General features: G+C 40.2%; 1 protein-coding gene across 1 annotated transcript; it reads left to right on the plus strand.

The window, feature by feature from the left end:
• Positions 1-132: 132 nt before the first annotated feature.
• On the plus strand, positions 133-27,520 carry LOC117345405 (exocyst complex component 8-like). The gene is made up of 16 exons (XM_033908478.1): positions 133-225; positions 648-803; positions 1,483-1,578; positions 2,395-2,492; positions 2,999-3,141; positions 3,772-3,925; positions 4,357-4,489; positions 4,664-4,810; positions 5,173-5,224; positions 5,827-5,971; positions 10,966-11,146; positions 12,341-12,471; positions 17,195-17,314; positions 20,192-20,294; positions 26,080-26,270; positions 26,706-27,520. Exons 1-16 carry the CDS (start codon positions 165-167, stop codon positions 26,868-26,870), a joined length of 2,076 nt encoding a protein of 691 aa, XP_033764369.1. The 5' UTR covers positions 133-164; the 3' UTR covers positions 26,871-27,520.

Consider the following 27,520-nt stretch of genomic DNA (forward strand, 5'->3'; position numbering starts at 1 on the left):
GTGATCCATTTTCTGCTTAACAGAGACATAAGATATTCAATTGATATATAAGTGCTTAATTTATAACCAAAATTTCTTTTAATAGGAAGACTTAGCAGAATTCCTGTTTGAGATCCGGAAATTCAACATCATCAATTTGGTTTTAATATTAGTCATTCACGGAAATGGCTGACCATGGAGGGCTGGCGAGAGTGTTGTCGAAGCAGGATTTTAATCCTGAAAATTGTGAGAAATATTTCGTCGTATTCTTTGTTATTTTGCATACAGATACTTTGATATATTATCTTTTACTTTTGACTGTTCAGTTTGGGTAGAATGTATCTTTAGCGGCAGGTTGTTAATGTAAACAAGTGATCAAGGTGGGCGGGGACCATTTTTGCAATATTTTGAAGCTGCCCTATTTCAAGTATTTGATGTATTAAGCTAGATACCTCAACATAATGATATATAGGATCGAGACGTCTGGTGTATAAACTGACTATATAGAATATTCAAATGTTAAATTCATCAGCTTTCTGGTTGTTTTATTAATTATATATTTATGAGTCACAGGGCTGATATATATATTTTAAAAATTAGGCATACTTTCAGTAAAATAAAGTTTGAAGACAATGAAGAGATATAGATATATGTTACTCTATTTACAGTTGTCAGCAAATTGGCTGAGGGACCTGGAGGAGAAAGTGATTTATTGGTTATGAAACAGAAAGTTCAGATCTTGTCGGATGAAACAGCACACTCTCTCAAGAAAAATGTCTACAAAAATTATTTTCAATTTATTGAGACAGCAAAAGAAATATCCAGTATCCTTTTATACAAATATATTGCAATTATAATAGTATAATGAGTTTTCAGTGTTACTTCCAAATATAAACAAGTCGTATATTTCTTGTCTTTGAAAAGAAATCAATGATAAATATTGTTAAATTTACACATATATTTAGCTGCTGTTATATTAAAAAAAAACATGATTTTTCGATTGAAATGCACAGCAATTGGTATAAGGTAGATTTTCACATACTTAGGTTTTCAACCTCTTATTGCCTTAACATATAGCATTTTGTAATCTGCAGTGTTGATTATTTGTTTTCAAAAGGCAATCTGAGGTGTAATTTGTAAATCTGTTTTCCACTCTTTTATAGTTGCTTTAAGTCAAACATTTTGCGGTGGTCGGGTGGCACAGTGGTAACACACTTGCCTTTCATCTAGGCGGCCAGGATTTGATTCCCCGATCGGATGTGAAAAGGTATGGGGTCACCTGCCCGACCATGTGGGTTTTCTCCGGGTACTCTGGTTAGCTCCCACAGTATTAAAGACCCATCGCGTGCTTCCATCCGGGCCAAGAAGTGTGATTAATATAAGTTGATAAAGCTTGTTTTGCAATTGTTGTAAAATAAATAAAGTTTACATTTCTTTTAAGTAAAACGTTTTACAGGTTTTATAATTACATATATGTGTAGCCATCCTTAACACTACACTCAGTCTTGGAGGGAGAGATGTACCAACTCAGCCACACCCTCACAGAACAGAAGAGTCTCATGTCCTCCATGATGGAAATGTCATTGGTCAGTGATAAAGGTCAGTCTTTGGGAGTGGGACGACTGGTTTGCCCGTTGTCAGTATAATGTGACCAGGTGGGGTGTCCTGCTGGGTGTCTTCAGCAGTATGTTACAGTGAGGTAGCACTATAAATCGGCTTAAGTTCTGGCCTATCACATGGAGAATTATAACACAAACATGCCATATAGACAACGGGAGATAGATATAACTGATAAAAAAAACAAAGGGAGGTAATTACTTACCCTGAATTGCAATAGACCTACACATTTACAGAAACATTTTGTTTAGTAAAAGGGAGATCTTAAATCCCTGCACTGCAATAGCAACAGATTGTTTAATTAGATAATTCCATCCTGCAATGTATACTAATAGACCTATATTAGTAGTAACAGTTTGTTTAGTTAAATGGAGATAGTTTCATCCTGAACTGCAGAGCCCCACTCGATTTGCACTCTTCTCTGCCTAGAATATATCTTCCGGTCACTCGATTTGTAGCTCTTCTGCTTCTGGAAGATCCTCTACCTCTTCCATCTCGAAGCTGGAAGATGTATCTTCCAAGATGGCGGTGACCATGTTTTAAGTGTGCGAGTGATGAGTTTCACTAGAGAAGGGTTTATGACACATACATGCACGTGTTTGTGTCATAGTGTTTGAGGAAACTTAAAAACTTATTTATTTTGGGTTATATTCTACTGGTTTACTCGATTTACATATAACAGAATGCGATCTTCTTAGAAGGCTTCTCTTCTGAGAAGAGTGCAAATCAAGTGGGGCTCGAGCAACAGCAGGGTTTAAACAAAGGGAGGTAATCACATTCACTGCAATGCCTTTACAGCAATAGTTGAAGAACCGAAAGAACAAGAACAGGAAAACCCTGAAGAGGAAACAAGAAAAAATCTGGCTTTCCTCCTGGAGAAGGTGGAGGGCTGTTCTGTAAGTTAATGTTAGCAGGTAGACTTTACACAAGCTACTTCACGTTCATTCACAGATCAATTGTCACAAACATATTTAACCAATAAGATCTGGTGTGAATCTTTTCCGTAATAATTACCTTCTCTCAAAATGTCGTGGTGGTTATTTTGTAATTATCTATAAAATCATCTATTGTTGTTTCTGTAATGTTCCTTATTCTTACCTTTAATACTCTCAGATGAGAGAGATACAAAAGGAATGGGTGTTGATTATGTTTTTATAATGTGTGCCCAATCCTTTTGTCACAGTTTTGGCAAATATATATGTTTTATCTTGTGAAAAAAAATCATTCATTATAGAGATGTGGGCTATTAAAATTCTACTCTCAGATGTAGAATTTGTATTCAGGACATCAACAAATTTGCCAAAATTATACATCACCGGGTAGACTTTTGTCTATATCCATCACATCTTTATATAGTAGACTTTACAGTCATTGCGTATTTTGTATATAACGTGTGTTACAGAGTGTGACTGAGGTCCCAGGGCGACATCTGGTACACAACAGTGACCTGGCAGAGCTGGATGCTGAGTCCTTCATGCAGATTCAACGAGTCCATTCCTTCCTTCTCAATGACAGCTTAATGATTGCGACATGGCTTCCCAACAGGTGTGAATAGGATCTTTTAATACCCAAGTATTGATAGCAATTATTTGCAGTACCTTGTAATGTCCAGGTGATATGTAGAAATATAATATCGTGAGGAAAAAGTTATTTAATAATTAATATTTTGTCAAATGTAACAAAAAAAATTGGCCAAAAAATGTTTTCTCAATACAGAAATAGAAAAAGGATGTACATGTTTATGTGGCAACCTAATGTAACAAGTACTATTTACTCGACACCAATCGGCTATCTTATGATTAGACTTTCCTCATTCATATTTTCATATATGGTGTTTAGGAATTAAGGTTTATGCATCAAAAGTATTCTTGATATACAACTTGATGTGATATGTGAAAATATTGCTTTCAAAATATCTTTGATGAAAGAAGTCCAGAAATGTTTTACACCCACATTCCTCCTCAAATGAGTCCCCTTCCCTAGTGTAAAAGTCCAGTATCAGAGAGGAGAGCTTATTTTTTAACCACTTTTAACTTATTTTAAAAGTGATTGTTTTTGCAAAATTGTTTTTGCAAAATGAAGAAGGGGCTAAATATTATTGGTAGGATTTATTTGTGGATAAATACAGTAACTATGTATTGCCATGGTTATTGGTGAAAGCTGTATGTTTTATAGGCGGGGACCAGTGAGGTACAGGTTCCAGGGCTTGTATGAACTGGACAGTCTGGCTGTGGTCAATGTTCGGGATGCTGGACCAGTCAAGAATGCCTTCAAAATCCTCATGTTCCCTGACTCCAAGATGTACCAGGCAGATAGTGCCAAGGCTAAGGTGAGCTGTGTACCATTGTTGTATCTGGAGGTCTGCTGGATCTTAGTGCCGGTAGTGAGTCGAGGCATATAATTTGTTACCCTATGTTTTATTGTGTATATTTTAGGAAATACTTTGCTCTGTCTAATCTCTAATATGTCTATTGTAATTGTCATGTGATGATCTACCTTAGCTCTGAAAAATTGTATATCAAGGTTTTGATGAAAGCTAGCCTAGCTTAGGTGAAGCATGTAACCTGTAATAAACACAGAATCTGGATGTTGATGTTCCACCTTATATATCTATTGATAAACATAGTTTTATAAAGGCTTGGCCATGTAACACATTCAGAATTTTTGATAGAGACTCAATATTTTGTAACACAGATTTGTCTTTTTGAAGACAGTGGCTCATTATTTTTTAACACAAACAAATTTTTATCCTTTTAACAGAGACAGTGGCTTGACATTTTGGAAGAAACAAAAAAGAGAAAGGCCAGCAGGGACAAACAGAAGAAAGAGGCTGCCATTTTCTTAGCAGAGCAACAGGCCGTTGCCTCGGCAACACCTACAGAGGATAGCAACCGTGAGTGTCAGGATGAAATATTTCATTATATTTATTTGGTGTAATTCCTTCATATTGCGTTCTGATACAACTTTTGTTCTTTCATTTACATTTAATAGCTTTATATATTTATTGTTATTGGAAATAATCATGTTTTTTTTCTGAAAATGATAATGATGATGTGTTTTTCATCAGCCTTTGGAGAAGAGGATGACAGTGAGGCTCTTGCTGCCATAGAAACTGATTTCCTGAATTCTGATTGGCTACAAGAACTTCCAGAAGATTTGGATATGTGTATTGCTCAAAGAGATTTTGAAGGAGCTGTTGATTTAGTTGAGAGAGGTATGATCTGTTCACATTAAATTCTTTTTACAGAGCATCATATATGTATATATATATATATGTGTATTTTGAGAGGGGGGGGGGGGGGTAAAATTAGGGACAGTGTGGATGGGGGGGGGGGGGGGGGGGGGCAGAGTTTGTATAATTTGGAGTGAAATAGTTTAGTTTTTGCATTATAAACCTTACTGGAAACAAAAGTCAGAAAAAAGAAAACGATCCGCACTGTTCTTGTTAATGTCTATGTTTATGTTGTCATGTTTATACTTTAAAATCATGACCAAAAACTCCATTATCAAACTCCATCTTTCCACCTCTCCTTTGTATCTATCGAAATCTATATTTTGATCAAACCTTCATTTCAGTTAATGAATATTTGAAAGATTGTCCAAAAGTTCCTGCCGTTAAAGAATTCAGGTAAGTTGTCCAGACAGTTACTTGACTACTTTAGAGCTATGATCACTGTATTTGCAGTCATTAAACATACTGATGAAATAAAAAGTAAATACCCGATGTGAAAATTTGTACCATGAATTATCTCCCTTGTAGATGGTTATTCCTGTATATTTATACATGTGTGTCTTGACAAGTTTACCTGTTTGTTAAAGAATTCTGACAAGGTAGTGTTGAGCTAAATAAATATCCTTTAGATTAAGACATTTTACAAAAGCAAAAAAACAAAAAAAACAATGTGTCCTTTGTATATTTATTTGGTAATTCTGAGACATTTTGAAAACAGGATTTTTTTCGAGTCCTTTGATTCCTATCATATAGCGTAAAACCTAAAATTATAATCAACATTACATTTTCAAAATTTTCAATCCAAAGAAACTTTTATTAATTTTCATCGCTAATAATTATAACAAAGGCTGTAGCATTATAATAGTTTAGTTTATTGTAAATTTATTGTTAAATACATCAGTTTATGCTAAAGACTTGCTTATTTATTTCTTATTCCTGATATGAGAATAATTTCCCTCCTTGTTGTAATAATGCTAGGGTCGGTATTTCTCCTTCAGGGCTAGGATCGATCACCGTGTAAAACAGCTGACAGAGGGACTTATGGGGGAGTTACAGGTGTCCCCGGAGCGATCACTCCGAGGAGGACCTCGTGCAGCCAGGCGTGCTGTGATGCAGCTTATCAGACTTGGCAAGTCTGCACAGGTATGATTTAGTACAGGTGTGGTGACACAGGTATGATTTAGTACGGGTGTGGTGACACAGGTATGATTTAGTATGGGTGTGGTGACACAGGTATGATTTAGTATGGGTGAGGTGACACAGGTATGATTAAGTATGGGTGAGGTGACACAGGTATGATTTAGTACAGGTGTAGTGACACAGGTATGATTTAGTACAGGTGTAGTGACACAGGTATGATTTAGTACGGGTGTGGTGACAGGTATGATTTGGTACGGGTGTGGTGACAGGTGTGGTGACACAGGTATGACTTAGTACGGGTGTGGTGACAGGTGTGGTGACACAGGTATGATTTAGTACAGGTGTGGTGACACAGGTATGACTTAGTACGGGTGTGGTGACAGGTGTGGTGACACAGGTATGATTTAGTACGGATGTGGTGACAGGTATGATTTAGTACAGGTGTGGTGACACAGGTATGACTTAGTACGGGTGTGGTGACAGGTGTGGTGACACAGGTATGATTTAGTACGGATGTGGTGACAGGTATGATTTAGTACAGGTGTGGTGACACAGGTATGACTTAGTACGGGTGTGGTGACACAGGTATGATTTAGTACGGGTGTGGTGACACAGGTATGATTTAGTACGGGTGTGGTGACACAGGTATGATTTAGTACGGGTGTGGTGACACAGGTATGATTAAGTACAGGTGTGGTGACACAGGTATGATTTAGTATGGGTGTGGTGACACAGGTATGATTTAGTACGGGTGTGGTGACACAGGTATGATTTAGTACGGGTGTGGTGACACAGGTATGATTAAGTACAGGTGTGGTGACACAGGTATGATTTAGTACGGGTGAGGTGACACAGGTATGATTAAGTACGGGTGAGGTGACACAGGTATGATTTAGTACAGGTGTAGTGACACAGGTATGATTTAGTACAGGTGTAGTGACACAGGTATGATTTAGTACGGGTGTGGTGACAGGTATGATTTGGTACGGGTGTGGTGACAGGTGTGGTGACACAGGTATGACTTAGTACAGGTGTAGTGACACAGGTATGACTTAGTACGGGTGTGGTGACAGGTGTGGTGACACAGGTATGATTTAGTACAGGTGTGGTGACACAGGTATGACTTAGTACGGGTGTGGTGACAGGTGTGGTGACACAGGTATGATTTAGTACGGATGTGGTGACAGGTATGATTTAGTACAGGTGTGGTGACACAGGTATGACTTAGTACGGGTGTGGTGACAGGTGTGGTGACACAGGTATGATTTAGTACGGATGTGGTGACAGGTATGATTTAGTACAGGTGTGGTGACACAGGTATGACTTAGTACGGGTGTGGTGACAGGTGTGGTGACACAGGTATGATTTAGTACAGGTGTGGTGACAGGTGTGGTGACAGGTGTGATGACAGGTATGATTTAGTACGGGTGTGGTGACAGGTGTGGTGACACAGGTATGATTTAGTACAGGTGTGGTGACAGGTATGAATTAGTCAGGTGTGGTGACAGGTGTAGTGACACAGGTATGATTTAGTACTGGTGTGGTTACACAGGTATGATTTAGTACGGGTGTGGTGACACAGGTATGATTTAGTACAGGTGTAGTGACACAGGTATGATTTAGTATGGGTGTGGTGACACAGGTATGATTTAGTACGGGTGTGGTGACACAGGTATGATTTAGTACGGGTGTGGTGACACAGGTATGATTAAGTACAGGTGTGGTGACACAGGTATGATTTAGTACGGGTGTGGTGACACAGGTATGATTTAGTATTGGTGTGGTGACACAGGTATGATTTAGTACGGGTGTGGTGACACAGGTATGATTTAGTACAGGTGTGGTGACAGGTATGATTTAGTATTGGTGTGGCTTGGAATTGGTACAGGTACAGATGTGGCTTACAATTGGTACAGAGTAAATTTAGCGCAGTTGTGGCTTGTAACAGGTAAAATTTATTACAGTTGTGGCTTAGTACAGTTGTGGTGACACTGGTGTGATTCAGGGCAAATTGAGTTCAGTAAAGGTGATTTTTAGTTCGAGTGTTGCAATTAAGTTTAATGCAGTAGTGGTGCATATGTGGTTTAGTGTAGGCACTGTTCTGTGTATGTATGATTTGGTACAGTTGGGGTTTAGTGTAGGCACGGCTCTGTGTATGTAAGATTTAGTACAGTTGTGGTTTAGTGTAGGCACGGCTCTGTGTATGTAAGATTTAGTACAGATATGGTTTAGTGTAGGCACTGTTCTGTGTATGTATGATTTGGTACAGTTGGGGTTTAGTGTAGGCACGGCTCTGTGTATGTAAGATTTAGTACAGTTGTGGTTTAGTGTAGGCACGGCTCTGTGTATGTAAGATTTAGTACAGTTGTGGTTTAGTGTAGGCACGGCTCTGTGTATGTAGGATTTAGTACAGTTGTGGTTTAGTGTAGGCACTGTTCTGTTTATGTATGATTTGATACAGTTGGGGTTTAGTATAGGCATGGTTCTGTACGTGTACGTATAATATCACATATTTTGGTAGGACTATTAGAATCTTACATTATGTTTAAATAATATAATGTTATACAACGGACAAAATTGAAATCAATGAATATACACAGAAAACTGTAACAGGCATGCAAATACATGTATACATGTACACAGTTGGAACAAATCTACAAATTTATTATCACAGTGTAGTACAATAAAAATAGGATAAAGCACTGTCCATGTTACATCAGTACAACCTTGTCCATGTCACATCAGTACAACCTTGTCCGTGTTACATCAGTACAACCTTGTACATGTTACATCAGTACAACCTTGTACATGTTACATCAGTACAACCTTGTACATGTTACATCAGTACAACCTTGTCCATGTTACATCAGTACAACCTTGTACATGTTACATCAGTACAACCTTGTCCGTGTTACATCAGTACAACCTTGTCCGTGTTACATCAGTACAACCTTGTCCGTGTTACATCAGTACAACCTTGTCCATGTTACATCAGTACAACCTTGTCCATGTCACATCAGTACAACCTTGTCCATGTCACATCAGTACAACCTTGTCCATGTTACATCATTACAACCTTGTCCATGTTACATCAGTACAACCTTGTCCATGTTACATCAGTACAACCTTGTCCATGTTACATCATTACAACCTTGTCAATGTTACATCAGTACAACCTTGTCCATGTCACATCAGTACAACCTTGTCCATGTTACATCAGTACAACCTTGTCCATGTTACATCAGTACAACCTTGTCCATGTTACATCAGTACAACCTTGTCCATGTTACATCATTACAACCTTGTCAATGTTACATCAGTACAACCTTGTCCATGTTACATCAGTATAACCTAAGTGAAGAAATTCGGAGGCTGCGTCGGTGTAGGATATTATATGGTTCTCCAGTCTCTGTTTCTGAAGGACAAGGCGAGTGTCAATGTTTCTGTATTTCCTGGGTCGGGGTCCAGCGCGACGTTGAAGTCTAGTTATCTCATTAGTAGCCTGGCTGTATGTCCTTGAATGTCCGTATAATTGTGAAGATGTTAGGATGTGTATGGTGTACAATCTTTTTGAGTTTCCCGTGCCAGGCTTCTAAGTGGTTGGTCGTCCTTCAGGTCCGTCGTTGTCGTAGTGGTTCCCAACTGTCTCCCTCTATCCACTGGTCAACAACGTAGTCTGTGAATGGCGTAACGTCAATGTGTAGGTCAGCTTCCTGGATGTTCTCTTACGTCTTCTACTTGGTGTAGTGGTACAAGTGGCAATACAGCTGCGCGGCGAACCAGTCTCCTATAGGTGTCGTTGCATTGGGTGAAATGGAAAAGCATCCCTTGATGTTGGTCCCCGGGAAGATGGTGAAGAGTCTGTCCCGATGTTGATGGTGTACATCTGTCTCATAACCTATTCCTAATAAAGTTAAAGTCTAACTGAGTATTAGCCAAAGATGGTAATAACGGTATGAGTGCAAACAGTGGAATGATAAGTCCTGATGATAATTTTGAAGTTTATATAGATACATAAATGTACATGTAGCTTCGGTTTTAATATCCAAGTGTCACGCCATCCGTAGCGTGGGTTACATTAACACAGCTCATCACTTTTACTGGTCTCAGTAAAGTGAGCGGTTTTTACTTAACAACATCATTATCTTCAGTTATCATATATCAGGTATCAGAGAGGCGTTCAAATGAGAAAAAAGAACATTTTGATTATAACTTGTATTAAGGAAAAAAGCAAAGTATTTGATATAATTTTTAGTTTGATGAAATTGATAGAATTATCAAAAGGTATTTTATGATATCAATTTCATTGAATTATTAATAAATATTAATTTCAATGAATTATCAATTAATATCAATTTCAACGAATCATTTATAAATACTAATTTGATAATCATTGATATTTAATAATTTGATCATTATTAAATTGTTTAAATAAGTATTGACAATTATCATGTGCATAGTTAATTCCAATATATTGTATTTTTGTGCAGTATATTCATTGAATATTGACATTTGATTTTGATGGGAAATTCAATGAAAATTACAGGTAACATACACAGGTAAACCACAGGTAACAAAAGTGACTTCACCAGAACAGACTATAATTACTGTACAAACATAGCCAGTAGGGTGTTATTTCAAAATGTAGGCGTTCAGGGAATCAGCCGTAAGATTTAGTACAGTTGTGGTGTTGTACAGGGGTGATTTGTTGATATCTTAGGTTTGATTCAATGTCATCACTAAAACAAGTATGATCTTGTAATGTTAAATTGATCATATCAACTTTATTGTAATGTTGATGTTAAATTGATCAAATCGACTTTATTGTACTGTTGATGTTAAATTGATCATACCGACTTTATTGTAATGTTGATGTTAAATTGATCATACCGACTTTATTGTACTGTTGATGTTAAATTGATCATACCGACTTTATTGTAATGTTGATGTTAAATTGATCATATCGACTTTATTGTAATGTTCCTTCGTTGGTACAGGCCTGTGACTTGTTCCTGAAGAATAGAAGCTCCATAATCAAATACAATATCCGTCAGCTGAAGTTTGAGGGGGCTACCACACTGTATATCCGACGCCTGTGTGATGTCTTTATACCTTGTCTCTCAGAGACCGGCAAGGAGTTCATGAAGGCATTCCAGGAACACTACGGCTGTATGTCAGGTGAGAGTTCTATCCACGACCACACTGTTTAAAGATGCTTCATCACAGCTAATTATACACTGCTTGTCATTAAAGTGCATATCATGAAGGCCACGACATAGAAATATAATCATTGACACCAACAAATTACAATAAAACCCTAACATAACAGTGTTCTAAGAATGATTGCTGATACGACCAGCAGTAACACTATACAGTATAGAGATGGAGTGTGATAGACTTTCTTCAGGATGCAGTTAATTATTTATTCACTTTAAAATTGATGAAAAGAAAAGCTCAAACTTTGGAAGGTTGTAATAGTGTTTAAAGTATGTAACTTTTGGAGGGTTGTCATAGAGTAAAGAATGTAACTTTTGGAGGGTGGTCATAGTGTAAAGTATGTAACTTTTGGAGGGTGGTCATAGTGTAAAGTATGTAACTTTTGGAGGGTGGTCATAGTGTAAAGTATGTAACTTTTGGAGGGTGGTCATAGTGTAAAGTATGTAACTTTTGGAGGGTGGTCATAGTGTAAAGAATTAACTTTTGGAGGGTGGTAATAGTTTAAAGTATGTACCTATTGGAGGGTGGTCATAGTGTAAAGTATGTAACTTTTGGAGGGTGGTCATAGTGTAAAGTATGTAACTTTGGAGGGTGGTCATAGTGTAAAGTATGTAACTTTGGAGGGTGGTCATAGTGTAAAGTATGTAACTTTTGGAGGGTGGTCATAGTGTAAAGTATGTAACTTTTGGAGGGTGGTCATAGTGTAAAGTATGTAACTTTGGCATTTTATGAAAAATTACAACAGCCTATCCTGGTTTTCAAATGAGCATAATTACTCATTGTCAGAGATGTATAAGCATTAAGCAAACATATTTTCTTTGACCAATGAAAGATAATATGTATTTGTTGACCAATCCAAAACTGTATACTGTAAACTTATTTATTTATCTAGCGGAAATCTTGATTTTAGTGTATTTTTGGACTTAAAGCATTCTGATTGCACAAATTGTAGTTCCTGTACATTGACAAGCATTCCTGGAGCACTAATTCATCATCTTACAAAGCTGTTCAAATTAAGTTATACAAATTGTACATTTAAATTAGAGTCTGCCGAAATAAATACATGTATGTCTACAGTAAAAGTTGAAAAAAGAGAAATATTGATTAAGAAGTAAATGTAGTATTTCTTGTATGTTTATAATATTTATGTTTCAGCATTTGTTGTTTGGGCCAAGAAGGAACTACAGATGTTTGTATCAACTGTCAATCGACAGGTGTTTGGTGGCAAGTCATCGCTCTCTGTCATTACAGAATGTCTTCACAATGCACGCAAACAGTGTGAAGAGGTAAGGAAACAGTGTGAAGAGATAGGGTTTCAGTGTGAGGAGGTAGGGTGACAGTGTGAGGAGGTAGGGTAACTGTGTGAGGAGGTAGGGTTTCAGTGTGAGGAGGTAGGGTGACAGTGTGAGGAGGTAGGGTAACTGTGTGAGGAGGTAGGGTGACAGTGTGAGGAGGTAGGGTGACAGTGTGAAGAGATAGGGTTTCAGTGTGAGGAGGTAGGGTGACAGTGTTAGGAGGTAGGGTGACAGTGTGAGGAGGTAGGGTGACAGTGTGAGGAGGTAGGGTGACAGTGTGAGGAGGTAGGGTTTCAGTGTGAGGAGGTAGGGTTTCAGTGTGAGGAGGTAGGGTTTCAGTGTGAGGAGGTAGGGTGACAGTGTGAGGAGGTAGGGTGACAGTGTGAGGAGGTAGGGTGACAGTATGAGGAGGTAGGGTGACTGTATGAGGAGGTAGGGTGACAGTGTGAGGAGGTAGGGTGACAGTGTGAGGAGGTAGGTACTTTGAGGAGGTGGGGTTTTCGTGTTGAGGAGGTAGGGTACTGTGTGAGGAGGTAGGGTGACAGGGGTGAGGAGGTAGGGTGACGTGTGAGGAGGTGGGGTTTGACTGTGAGGAGGTGGGGTGACGTGTGAGGGGGTGGGGACAAGGTGGGGAGAGGTAGGGTAAGGGTGAGGAGTAGGTTACAGTGTAGGGAGGTAGGGTGACTGGGTGGGAGGTAGGGTGACATGTGGAGAGGTAGGTTTTGACGTGTGAGGAGGTAGGGTGACAGTTTTGTAGGGGGTAGGGGTGACAGTGTGGAGGACGTGGAGGGGTTAGGAGCTTTTTGGGGAGTTAGGGGATGACTTGTGGAGGAGGTAGGGTACGTGTGAGAGGTTTAGGTTGACGGTGTAGGAGGTAGGAGTAAGGGTAGGAGGGAGGGGGTGGAAGGTGGAGGAGGTAGGGTACGGTGAGGGTTAGGGTGAGGTGAGGAGGTAGGGTGACAGTGTGAGGAGGTAGGGTAACTGTGTGAGGAGGTAGGGTTTCAGTGTGAGGAGGTAGGGTGACAGTGTGAGGAGGTAGGGTAACTGTGTGAGGAGGTAGGGTGACAGTGTAAGGAGGTAGGGTAACTGTGTGAGGAGGTAGGGTGACAGTGTGAGGAGGTAGGGTAACTGTGTTAGGACGTAGGGTGACAGTGTGAGGAGGTAGGGTGACTGTGTGAGGAGGTAGGGTGACTGTGTTAGGAGGTAGGTTGACAGTGTGAGGAGGTAGGGTGACAGTGTGAGGAGGTAGGGTGACTGTGTGAGGAGGTAGGGTGACAGTGTGAGGAGGTAGGGTGACAGTGTGAGGAGGTAGGGTGACAGTGTGAGGAGGTAGGTTGACAGTGTGAGGAGGTAGGGTGACTGTGTGAGGAGGTAGGGTGACTGTGTGAGGAGGTAGGGTGACTGTGTGAGGAGGTAGGGTGACAGTGTGAGGAGGTAGGGTGACAGTGTGAGGAGGTAGGGTGACAGTGTGAGGAGGTAGGGTAACAGTATGAGGAGGTAGGGTGACAGTATGAGGAGGTAGGGTGACAGTATGAGGAGGTAGAGTGACTGTGTGAGGAGGTAGGGGTGACAGTATGAGGAGGTAGGGTGACAGTGTGAGGAGGTAGGGTGACAGTGTGAGGAGGTAGGGTAATAGTGGAGTGTGAGGAGGTAGGGTGACAGTAAAATGAGGAGGTAGGGTGAACAGTGTGAGGAGGGTAGGGTGACTGTGTGGAGGAGGTAGGGTTGACCTGTGTGAGGAGGTAGGGTAACAGTGTGAGGAGGTAGGGTGACTGTGTGAGGAGGTAGGGTAACTGTTAGGAGGTAGGGTGACAGTGTGAGGAGGTAGGGTGACAGTGTGAGGAGGTAGGGTGACTGTGTGAGGAGGTAGGGTAACAGTGTGAGGGGGTAGGGTGACAGTATGAGGAGGTAGGTTAACAGTGTGAGGAGGTAGGGTGACTGTGTGAGGAGGTAGGGTGACTGTGTGAGGAGGTAGGGTGACAGTATGAGGAGGTAGGGTGACAGTATGAGGAGGTAGGGTGACAGTATGAGAAGGTAGGGTGACTGTGTGAGGAGGTAGGGTGACAGTATGAGGAGGTAGGGTGACAGTATGAGGAGGTAGGGTGACAGTGTGAGGAGGTAGGGTGACTGTGAGGAGGTAGGGTGACAGTGTGAGGAGGTAGGGTAATAGTGTGAGGAGGTAGGGTGACAGTGTAAGGAGGTAGGGTGACTGTGTGAGGAGGTAGGGTGACTGTGTGAGGAGGTAGGGTGACTGTGTGAGGAGGTAGGGTGACAGTGTGAGGAGGTAGGGTGACAGTGTGAGGAGGTAGGGTGACAGTGTGAGGAGGTAGGGTAACAGTGTGAGGAGGTAGGGTGACAGTGTAAGGAGGTAGGGTGACAGTGTAAGGAGGTAGGGTGACAGTGTAAGGAGGTAGGGTGACAGTGTAAGGAGGTAGGGTGACTGTGTGAGGAGGTAGGGTGACAGTGTGAGGAGGTAGGGTGACTGTGTAAGGAGGTAGGGTGACTGTGTGAGGAGGTAGGGTGACTGTGTGAGGAGGTAGGGTGACAGTGTGAGGAGGTAGGGTGACAGTGTGAGGAGGTAGGGTGACAGTGTGAGGAGGTAGGGTAACAGTGTGAGGAGGTAGGGTGACTGTGAGGAGGTAGGGTGACTGTGTGAGGAGGTAGGGTGACTGTGTGAGGAGGTAGGGTGACAGTGTGAGGAGGTAGGGTGACTGTGTGAGGAGGTAGGGTGACAGTGTGAGGAGGTAGGGTGACTGTGTGAGGAGGTAGGGTGACTGTGTGAGGAGGTAGGGTGACTGTGTGAGGAGGTAGGGTGACAGTGTGAGGAGGTAGGGTGACTGTGTGAGGAGGTAGGGTGACAGTGTGAGGAGGTAGGGTGACTGTGTGAGGAGGTAGGGTGACTGTGTTAGGAGGTAGGGTGACTGTGTGAGGAGGTAGGGTGACTGTGTTAGGAGGTAGGGTGACTGTGTGAGGAGGTAGGGTGACTGTGTTAGGAGGTAGAGTGACAGTGTGAGGAGGTAGGGTGACAGTGTGAGGAGGTAGGGTGACAGTGTGAGGAGGTAGGGTGACAGTGTGAGGAGGTAGGGTGACTGTGTGAGGAGGTAGGGTGACAGTGTGGGGAGGTAGGTTGACAGTGTGAGGAGGTAGGTTGACAGTGTGAGGAGGTAGGGTGACAGTGTGGGGAGGTAGGGTGACTGTGTGAGGAGGTAGGGTGACAGTGTGAGGAGGTAGGGTGACTGTATAAGGAGGTAGGTTGACAGTGTGAGGAGGTAGGGTGACTGTGTGAGGAGGTAGGGTGACAGTGTGAGGAGGTAGGGTGACAGTGTGGGGAGGTAGGGTGACTGTGTGAGGAGGTAGGGTGACAGTGTGAGGAGGTAGGGTGACTGTATAAGGAGGTAGGTTGACAGTGTGAGGAGGTAGGGTGACAGTGTGAGGAGGTAGGGTGACAGTGTGTGGAGGTAGGATGACTGTTTGAGGAGGTAGGTTGACAGTGTGAGGAGGTAGGGTGACAGTGTGAGGAGGTAGGTTGACAGTGTGAGGAGGTAGGGTGACAGTGTGGGGAGGTAGGGTGACAGTGTAAGGAGGTAGGTTGACAGTGTGAGGAGGTAGGTTGACAGTGTGAGGAGGTAGGTTGACAGTGTGAGGAGGTAGTTTGACAGTGTGAGGAGGTATGATTACAGTGTGAGGAGGTAGGGTGACTGTGTGAGGAGGTAGGTTGACAGTGTGAGGAGGTAGGGTGACTGTGTGAGGAGGTATGATTACAGTGTGAGGAGGTAGGGTGACAGTGTGAGGAGGTAGGGTGACAGTGTGAGGAGGTAGGTTGACAGTGTGAGGAGGTAGGGTGACTGTGTGAGGAGGTAGGGTAACAGTGTGGGGAGGTAGGGTGACAGTGTGGGGAGGTAGGGTGACAGTGTGAGGAGGTAGGGTGACAGTGTGAGGAGGTAGGGTAACAGTGTGAGGAGGTAGGGTGACTGTGAGGAGGTAGGGTGACTGTGAGGAGGTAGGTTGACAGTGTGAGGAGGTAGGGTGACTGTGTGAGGAGGTAGGTTGACAGTGTGAGGAGGTAGGTTGACAGTGTGAGGAGGTAGGGTAACAGTGCGAGGAGGTAGGGTGACAGTGTGAGGAGGTAGGGTAACTGTGTGAGGAGGTAGGGTGACAGTGTGAGGAGGTAGGGTGACTGTGTGAGGAGGTAGGGTGACTGTGTGAGGAGGTAGGGTGACAGTGTGAGGAGGTAGGGTGACAGTGTGAGGAGGTAGGGTGACTGTGTGAGGAGGTAGGGTGACTGTGTGAGGAGGTAGGGTGACAGTGTGAGGAGGTAGTATGCATGAAGTCTAGGATGTTGATATTTTGGCCAGTAATATTCTGGAACAAAGGGCTAACATGTAACACTTCCCTTTTCAATTGCACAGAGATCAAATATGTATGTTAAAATCTTTTCAACAACTTCTAAATAACCAAGAGGCTTAGAGTGATGAAATTTGGATATTAGCTTGGAAGCTACCTATTCGATTAATGCTAGGTGAACAAGACAGGCTCATTGCACCTCTTGTTTGATTTAACTTGTTGTAAATTTATGGTATGAAACACGATGGTACATGTGTATTTTGAAAGCCATACCATTTTGAGAGTTTGACATTTCTGAGTTAAGTTTTTTTTATTGTTTAATGCTTTGATGAACAGCATGAAATAGTCAACTGATGTTACTTTATTTCAGTTAAGTCAGATTGGTTTGGATGTGAACTTCATCTTTGAGTCCTTGATCGCCACAGATCTGGAGAGGGTCATCAGGGAAAACAAGGACCAGATCATCGAGGGAGTCAAATATAGGGCTCAGGTAAAATAGTGTGGAAGTCAAGTATTTGGCTCAGGTAAAATGGTGTGGAAGTCAAGTATGGGGCTCAGGTAAATAAGTAAGGAAATCAAGTATTTGGCTCAGGTAAAATGGTGTGGAAGTCAAGTATGGGGCTCCGGTAAAATGGTGTGGAAGTCAAGTATGGGGATCAGGTAAAATAGTGAGGAAGTCAAGTATTTGGCTCAGGTAAAATGGTGTGGAAGTCAAGTATTTGGCTCAGGTAAAATGGTGTGGAAGTCAAGTATGGGGATCAGGTAAAATAGTGAGGAAGTCAAGTATTTGGCTCAGGTAAAATGGTGTGGAAGTCAAGTATGGGGCTCAGGTAAATAAATAAGGAAGTCATATATGGCGCTCAGGTATAATAGTGAGGGAAGTCAAGTATGGGGCTCAGGTAAAATAGTGAGGGAAGTCAAGTATTGGGCTCAGGTAAAATAGTGGAGGAAGTCATATATGGCCATCAGGTAGAATAGTGAGGATGTCAAGTATGGGGGTCAGGTAAAATAGTGAGGAAGTCAAGTATGAGGCCCAGGTAAAATAGTGAGGAAGTCAAGTATTGGGCTCAGGTAAAATAGTGAGGAAGCAAAGTATGGGACTCAGGTAAAATAGTGAGGAAATCAAGTATGGGGCTCAAGTAAAATAGTGAGGAAATCAAGTATGGGACTCAGGTAAGATAGTGAAGGAAGTCAAGTATGGGGCTCAGGTAAAATAGTGAGGAAGTCAAGTATGGGGCTCAGGTAAAATAGTGAGGAAGTCAAGTATGGGGCTCAGGTAAAATTGTGGAGGAAGTCATATATGGCCATCAGGTAAAATAGTGAGGAAGTCAAGTATGGGGCTCAGGTAAAATAGTGAGGAAGTCAAGTATTGGCTCAGGTAAAATAGTAAGGATGTCAAGTATGGGGCTCAGGTAAAATAGTGAGGAAGTCAAGTATGGTACTCAGGTAAAATAGTGAGGAAGTCAAGTATGGGCTCAAGTAAAATAGTGAGGAAGTCAAGTATGAGGCCCAGGTAAAATAGTAAGGATGTCAAGTATGGGCTCAGGTAAAATAGTAAGGATGTCAAGTATGGGGCTCAGGTAAAATAGTGAGGAAGTCAAGTATGGTACTCAGGTAAAATAGTGAGGAAGTCAAGTATGAGGCCCATAAAATAGTGAGGAAGTCAAGTATGAGGCCCAGGTAAAATAGTAAGGATGTCAAGTATGGGCTCAGGTAAAATAGTAAGGATGTCAAGTATGGGGCTCAAGTAAAATAGTGAGGAAATCAAGTATGGGACTCAGGTAAGATAGTGAAGGAAGTCAAGTATGGGGCTCAGGTAAAATAGTGAGGAAGTCAAGTATGGGGCTCAGGTAAAATAGTGAGGAAGTCAAGTATGGGGCTCAGGTAAAATTGTGGAGGAAGTCATATATGGCCATCAGGTAAAATAGTGAGGAAGTCAAGTATGGGGCTCAGGTAAAATAGTGAGGAAGTCAAGTATTGGCTCAGGTAAAATAGTAAGGATGTCAAGTATGGGGCTCAGGTAAAATAGTGAGGAAGTCAAGTATGGTACTCAGGTAAAATAGTGAGGAAGTCAAGTATTGGGCTCAGGTAAAATAGTGAGGAAGTCAAGTATGAGGCCCAGGTAAAATAGTGAGAAAGTCAAGTATGGGGCTCAGGTAAATAGTGAGGAAGTCAAGTATGGGGCTCAGGTAAAACAGTGAGGAAGTAAAGTATGGAGCTTAGGTAAAATAGCAAGGGGCAGAGGGAAGAGCTGAAGTATAATCTTTACTATTGAGATAATCAGGGCTGTAGCATATTGTGTGGTAATCAAATTCAGAGTTCAGGTAAAGGCCAGTCAGGATTGTGAGGTAGCAGTATATCCTGGCCCCAGATTTATCACCAGACTGGATTGTGGACTCATCAACATTCCTTAACTCGACAAAACTCTTCAGTTTGAAATTTTCTATAGGCGACCATAACTGTTACAGAATTTAAGGAAATTTCCTTAACTTCACCATACTACACTTATAACCTGTGGATCATCTTCAAGCTTCATTGTATTAGAGGCTGTTTGATTGGCTCCATTGCAGTTTCCTATCGGAATTTCAGCGAATCAAATTGAAAGGGATATCAACAACAGTGGCGGAGAGTAATCTCGAAAAGGTGTCTCAGAAAGTACATATCAGTAGATTTATGACATTGATATTCTTTTGTCTGACAGAGATGTCTTTCTTTTAAAACAGGCCTAGGTGGTGGAAAAGCAAGTTATCAGACATTTCAGAGTATGTGAACACCGCCATGTCATTGTTCAATTTTGATATACAGTTTAGCTTAATGATGAACAAATTAAATGCTACGCACACTTGGTCTGTACCAAACATCCCAAATATATTGCCACACTTGTTTATACTTGTTTAAAACACTGAAGCCGGGCCCTACTTTTTGTCCACTACATGTTATCACAGAATCTGCACACCTTCATGGGTGAAGCCATATTGTTACGGCCTAAAATTTTCCTCTCTAAACTGCAGAGTTCTTATTGTGAAATCATCATGTTGATTGGTTTCTATTTATAGAGTGACATCATTGAAACATATATTTTTCACTGAGTTGACCCAAGGATGATAAGTGTAGCATAGTGAAATCAACTCTTGGTATCCGACAATAAAGGAGTTTTCTTCCTTTAAGGAACATTGATGAAACGGGAGCCAGGTCTATAGTGAGGGAATACAGAGCTTGGATATAGTATGAGAGAGTGTAGGACTGAAGTTTAAACTGAGTGAACTCCAGTTTTAAACAAGTATTCTATCTCTCATAAATCCTTGTACAGGTGTACCAGACTGAAATACAGAGCAGCCAATTATAAAATATGTGTCTTTCTGTGTAGGATGACAAATGGCGTCCGATGAACCACCTCAGTCATACCGACTGTCTCAAGTTTGTCGAGGAAATTTCTACTGCGGGTCTGGACCTGAAAAATTACATCTATGGTAAGTTTTCTAAATACGTCTAATCCTCAAAAACTCTACCTATGATAAGTCTCCAAACATAAATGATTTACTGTTCCATTAAAGGATGAAAAATTAACATCTACATTTAAAGTCTTTGGTTCTATGATATTTGTCAATGAATGATAAAGCCCTTTATAATTGCCTATAGCTGCTTACTAGTGGGGTGACACCTAAAGGAGTGTCACAGAAAGAATGGAGTGTAGTTAGGGAAGATAACTCTGGATGAGCACGAAAGACAGAAAAAAATAAATGCTGAGGGTGATACAGAAATGTCCGTCTTGAGTTCAGAGGTTCCATGCACGAGTCCTGGTTTATATCAAAATCGTTCAATGTCAATATTTCGACCAATAAGAAGCATCAGCGTGGTTATATGGCAATGAATCCCATGTGGTTGAATGCGAATTCCCCTATTTACAAAAATGTACCATTTTGCATCCAAATCCATTGTCTAAACTTCGACCAATCGGAAGCCTTGGCAATGATACCGATGCAATGGAATTTGCAGTCCCCTAATACCAATATATACCATAAACCAATGGTAATCGAAATCAAAGAATATCTAAATTTTCACCAGGCAGAGGCAAATAAGTCTGCGGCGGCCATCTTGGCTGACCGATCGGAAAATAAAAGATCAGTTGCAAACCCCATGACCTTGAAGAACATTTGTGTCATTTTTTTTTAAGTGGGACACTAAATAGATTATTGGTTATCTTATAACACTGGTAACACTAAAAACCTTTATTTCCTTTCATTTAGCATAATACCTTCACTTGCTCTTAATTTCCTCACTTTCACTTAATTTTCTCACCTGCACTTAATTTATTCGCGCGACATTTAAAACTCTCAAATACGTTTAAATATTGATACTGGCGAGAGGAAATTGAAGGTTTGGGGGTTACCACTGTAATAATTTTCATAATTCTTCAGTTTTCTGGAATATGACACATTAATTGATTATGAGACAGCAATTGGCATCTATGCAAGCATACGTTAGGGTCTCTCGTGTGTTGTTGTAGTCACCCACTACTATAAGGAGACCCAGCCTCAAAACGATCCTGATTGCAATATATACACGTGGTGATAAAACAACCAAACAATCAACCCTAAGTTCATCTTAGTAACAGATGTACTCGCGGTATTCTAATCGATAAATAATTACATATACGATCAAAGATAAAAACAAATGTCATGCATATCATTATGATGTCAAAATCAGGGCTTCTAGGGACCACAGAACAAAATCAAAAATAGATTGTGGGTTTTTCCCGTTTGGGCAGAAGATTTAATAGGAAGGTGAATGCATCCGGGCCTACTGATTGGATATTTAGGTGACTCGTGACGTAACATCCGCCACCTCTCGATAAAATACGACCCTTTTTCAAAACCCTATTGTGGCCGTTCTATGAAAGATATAGAAAAACTAAAGATACGCTTTTCTTCAGAACTATCTCTTCTTGTTATATTTGGAGTTTCAAATTTTTGGATTGAATCGCTGATTTTTAAGGACCGGTTAAACAGAAGCTACCGGTCAAAGTGACGATTTTGGCATGTTTGACCCAAAATATCTCATAAATACGAATTTCCACAGGGATACCAGATACATCCAGACCTAGATCGAGCCGAGTTTTACAATGGTTCAAAACCCTATCAAAATTGTATGTGTCATTTTTTCCACCCCCACTGGTCAACGCCAGTGTTAAATGAATACTGGTCAACACCAGTGTTAAATACAATTTCCGCTATCGTCCCTTACTGCACTTAAGCTGGTTCCGGATTTCAAATTTTCAGATTTTCCGAAAATGTGTTAGTGCGTTGGATTCTGGGTGTAAAATGGCGGGAATTCTTCCCCAGTGCAGTGTAAATGTCTGGCTAACTGTCTTTCGATTATACGTACCCGTGTGCCCTTAGCGGAAACTGTTGCATCACGGACATGATGAACTTAATGTACCATATATGTCAAAACAAGATTAATCCTGTCTTTGGGATGGAGATATTTGTGAAAAATATGTAAAAAAAAAAAAAAAAAAAAAAATGTGCCGAGAATTGTGTCGTTTGTATTTTCTCTGATATTGTAAAATTGTAAGAAATATAGGCAGTGACAGCAAAATACAACCAGCTCACCAAGCGCTACAAGTTCAATCAGACAAGCAGAACAGACGTAATAACGTCACTCGTGACGTACATCCGTACATGTAATAGACTCTCCGAAATGTGTGACCTCGCGGTACATAGTACCTATGTTTAAAACCCTATTGTGACCGTTCTCTGATAGATATAGAAAAACTAAAGATACTGTTTTCTTCGGAATTACATGTACTTGTGATGTGTGGAGTTTCAATAAGATGGCTTTATGCGTTAATTCTCTAGGCCGAGTTGTGCAGAAACCAGCAGTCAAAGTGTCGATTTTGGCGTGTTTGTACTCAAAATATCTCCATAACTAGATTATTCCTAGATATACGGGATATGCCTGGACATACATGTAGATCACACCGAGTCTTATAAGTGTGGAAAGTTTTATCAAAATGTATAGAGTCGCTTTTCAGTTAGCTCCAGAAAGTGGTCTGAATTAGCCGCATGTACTTTACGTTCCGTCCTTCAATACACTACATTCCACACATTCTTGTGACGTAACACTCGTGACGTAACATCCGCCACCTCTCAATAAAATACGACCCTTTTTCAAAACCCTATTGTGGCCGTTCTATGAAAGATATAGAAAAACTAAAGATACGCTTTTCTTCAGAACTATCTCTTCTTGTTATATTTGGAGTTTCAAATTTTTGGATTGAATCGCTGATTTTTAAGGACCGGTTAAACAGAAGCTACCGGTCAAAGTGACGATTTTGGCATGTTTGACCCAAAATATCTCATAAATACGAATTTCCACAGGGATACCAGATACATCCAGACCTAGATCGAGCCGAGTTTTACAATGGTTCAAAACCCTATCAAAATTGTATGTGTCATTTTTTCCACCCCCAAATCGCTACAATAGCCGGCAAAAATCGCGAATTAGCTCATACTATCATTACGTTCCGTAAGGAACGATAACGAGTTATCGTCCCTTACTACACTTCATTCTTTACAAGTTTGAATAAATTCAAAAATAAATTTAAAATAAATTTTAAAATTTTAAAATAAATTCAAATAAATCTGTGTTTAACGCTGGCGTTGACTAATGTACATTTAACACTGGCGTTGACTGGTGTGAATTTAAAATTTATAAATACATTTAAAATAAATAAATAAAAAAAAAATCAATTCAAAGAAATCTGGATTTAACACTGGGGTTGACTGGTGTGCATTTAACACTGGTGTTGGCCGGTGTCCATTTAATACTGGCGTTGACCGGTGTCCATTTAATACTGGCGTTGACCGGTGTCCATTATCATAATACTGGCGTTGACCAGTGTCCGTTTAACACTGGCATTGACCAGTGTCCATTTAATACTGGCGTTGACCAATGTCCGTTTAACACTGGCGTTGACCAGTGTCCATTTAACATTGGCGTTGACCGGTGTCCATTAAATACTATAGTTATTACAGTGTGCATTTCCATGTTGTGTGACGTCACAGTGAAACAGGGTGTCCCCACCCGCAGTAGGGGTTCGACTCCCGTCGACGGATGTTTTTTAAATAGATTTTTATTGTCTATTTCATTGCTTTGTTTATTCTACATTTCTTGAATATAAAATATAGTAAGAAACGAATAAAATATGTATTTAAGTTCATTAATGAAACTCAATGACAGAATTAAACCATAAAATTGAATAAATTTGACTGACAATTAAATCAAATAGCCTTTAACATAGAAAACACTATAAAACCTTTCGTGCTTTGATTCCCACCAGGAGTCGAACCTGGGTCTCCTGCAACACAGTAGCAAGTGTGAAACCCCTTCACTATAGGAATGTGTATAGCACTACTTGATTTCAGACTGATTTTGTTGAATTTCTTAATACGGCATTTCGAAATATTTCCCCTCTGCTTTTACAAGGGCTTGGGACCTTCTAGCATTATGCTAGGCAGCATTACAAATATTTCTATAACTTTCCATTTAATACTGGCGTTGACCGGTGTCCATTTAACATTGGCGTTGACCAGTGTCCATTTAGTACTGGCGTTAACCAGTGTGCATTTTACACTGATGTAGACATACCAGTGTCAAATGGACACCGGTCAACGCCAGTGTTAAATGGACACCGGTCAACGCCAGTGTTAAATGAACACTGGTCAACGCCAGTGTTAAATGAACACTGGTCAACGCCAGTGTTAAATGAATACTGGTCAACGCCAGTGTTAAATACAATTTCCGCTATCGTCCCTTACTGCACTTAAGCTGGTTCCGGATTTCAAATTTTCAGATTTTCCGAAAATGTGTTAGTGCGTTGGATTCTGGGTGTAAAATGGCGGGAATTCTTCCCCAGTGCAGTGTAAATGTCTGGCTAACTGTCTTTCGATTATACGTACCCGTGTGCCCTTAGCGGAAACTGTTGCATCACGGACATGATGAACTTAATGTACCATATATGTCAAAACAAGATTAATCCTGTCTTTGGGATGGAGATATTTGTGAAAAATATGTAAAAAAAAAAAAAAAAAAAAATGTGCCGAGAATTGTGTCGTTTGTATTTTCTCTGATATTGTAAAATTGTAAGAAATATAGGCAGTGACAGCAAAATACAACCAGCTCACCAAGCGCTACAAGTTCAATCAGACAAGCAGAACAGACGTAATAACGTCACTCGTGACGTACGTCCGTACATGTAATAGACTCTCCGAAATGTGTGACCTCGCGGTACATAGTACCTATGTTTAAAACCCTATTGTGACCGTTCTCTGATAGATATAGAAAAACTAAAGATACTGTTTTCTTCGGAATTACATGTACTTGTGATGTGTGGAGTTTCAATAAGATGGCTTTATGCGTTAATTCTCTAGGCCAAGTTGTGCAGAAACCAGCAGTCAAAGTGTCGATTTTGGCGTGTTTGTACTCAAAATATCTCCATAACTAGATTATTCCTAGATATACGGGATATGCCTGGACATACATGTAGATCACACCGAGTCTTATAAGTGTGGAAAGTTTTATCAAAATGTATAGAGTCGCTTTTCAGTTAGCTCCAGAAAGTGGTCTGAATTAGCCGCATGTACTTTACGTTCCGTCCTTCAATACACTACATTCCACACATTCTTGTGACGTAACACTCGTGACGTAACATCCGCCACCTCTCAATAAAATACGACCCTTTTTCAAAACCCTATTGTGGCCGTTCTATGAAAGATATAGAAAAACTAAAGATACGCTTTTCTTCAGAACTATCTTTTCTTGTTATATTTGGAGTTTCAAATTTTTGGATTGAATCGCTGATTTTTAAGGACCGGTTAAACAGAAGCTACCGGTCAAAGTGACGATTTTGGCATGTTTGACCCAAAATATCTCATAAATACGAATTTCCACAGGGATACCAGATACATCCAGACCTAGATCGAGCCGAGTTTTACAATGGTTCAAAACCCTATCAAAATTGTATGTGTCATTTTTTCCACCCCCAAATCGCTACAATAGCCGGCAAAAATCGCGAATTAGCTCATACTATCATTACGTTCCGTAAGGAACGATAACGAGTTATCGTCCCTTACTACACTTCATTCTTTATTAGAAAGTGAACAGCACAGGCCTCTTGGATCTCTTATTGACCTATAAAATAAACTTTTGTAATAATTTTGTATTACTGATTTTGTGGATGTTGTAATATTGTAGATGCCTGTTTCATCAATTTGACAATGAACACGGCCAATTTCTCCAAGTCGTGTCTGTCCTTTGCCAATGCTGTTTTGTTGGTCCACACTCCGGAGATAGATTATCTCATCACTGATTCCATCTCCGAAATCTTCCGTGCCGAGATTACTCACATAGAGGACTCCATCCGAAATAAAATCTTCTACAGAGAGGTACAGTTTTAAGAAAGTATCTTTTACGGGGAAAAAAACCCAAAAAAACAACAACAAAATAATTTTTAAAAAACCAGGACCCAAGGCCAGTAGATTTGGTCTGTGGACAAGTAAATATTGATGACTACTTCCTCTATATGGAAGTGTAAATTTTCTTGAAATCTTCACCTTTTCTTTTGAATATTTTAAGATGCTTCCAATTCATTTACATTGTAAATTGAGCCACTGTATTTCAATTTTGAGATTGTTCTTTTGAACTTGAAGTTGTCAAATTGACCAATGATGCTCAGTTTTATTTCTTGTCCAGGTTTGAATATTACAGATATATCTTTGTCTTAGTGCTTCTAATCTATTATTAGATGTTATTGAGTATTTCAGTATATGGAATATTAGCATTGGAATTTTACCAGCGTTGTCTTAATTTTTATTTTGCAGCACAAATTTATCCTAAAGAATGCCCAGTTTGTGTTGGAAGTGATAATGAGTAAGATTGAAGCAGCTTACAAGGAGAGAGCAATAGTGTTCCCGAAACATTTACTGGACATTAACGGGGAATATAGGCGGTTAAAATCTGTGGTCAAGTCCTTAGGGGCCAGCTGAAACAAAAACTCTACTGGTCGGAGTTTACTCCTTAGGAAATGAACAATCATAAATATTCCAGATAGTGTGATGTCCAAATATTTCATGCTTATAAAATTTTTCTGAATATTTTTTCCTCGGTTTCAATGTCTGGTTCTGCTTTTAACAGAAACAGAGGATTTATTCATGTTCCTTCAGGAAATACATAGAATCGATCAATGTTATTCCAGAAAATGTGATGTCCAAACAGTTAATGCAAAAATAAGAATTTTTTTGTAACATTTTTTCCCAATTATCAGTATTGGTTACGGATATATAATACATGTAATTAAAGAAAACATCTGCAAAATTTACAAGATTATTTTCAATTAACAAAATGTTTATGCGTTACAATTTCATGAATGTTTTGGGTGATTTTATTTCAATATATGTCTGTAAATTTAAAAAATTGTTTAATCAATACATTTTAAAGTTAAACAAATCATTTTGATGTGCTGGATAAAGTGTACAGTAGTATTTCTGTGTATATTATCAATATAAATATGAAAGGCCAACGTCCACCTGCTTGTAATATATTTAAGTATGTTTGAGATAAAATTTCTGTCTTAACAAAGACATTATATTGTATATGTATAAGTGTTAACATTTGCTGCACACCATTATCTAAAAAT

Source organism: Pecten maximus, chromosome 16 (genome assembly GCF_902652985.1).
Source record: "Pecten maximus chromosome 16, xPecMax1.1, whole genome shotgun sequence".
Taxonomy (NCBI): domain Eukaryota; kingdom Metazoa; phylum Mollusca; class Bivalvia; order Pectinida; family Pectinidae; genus Pecten; species Pecten maximus.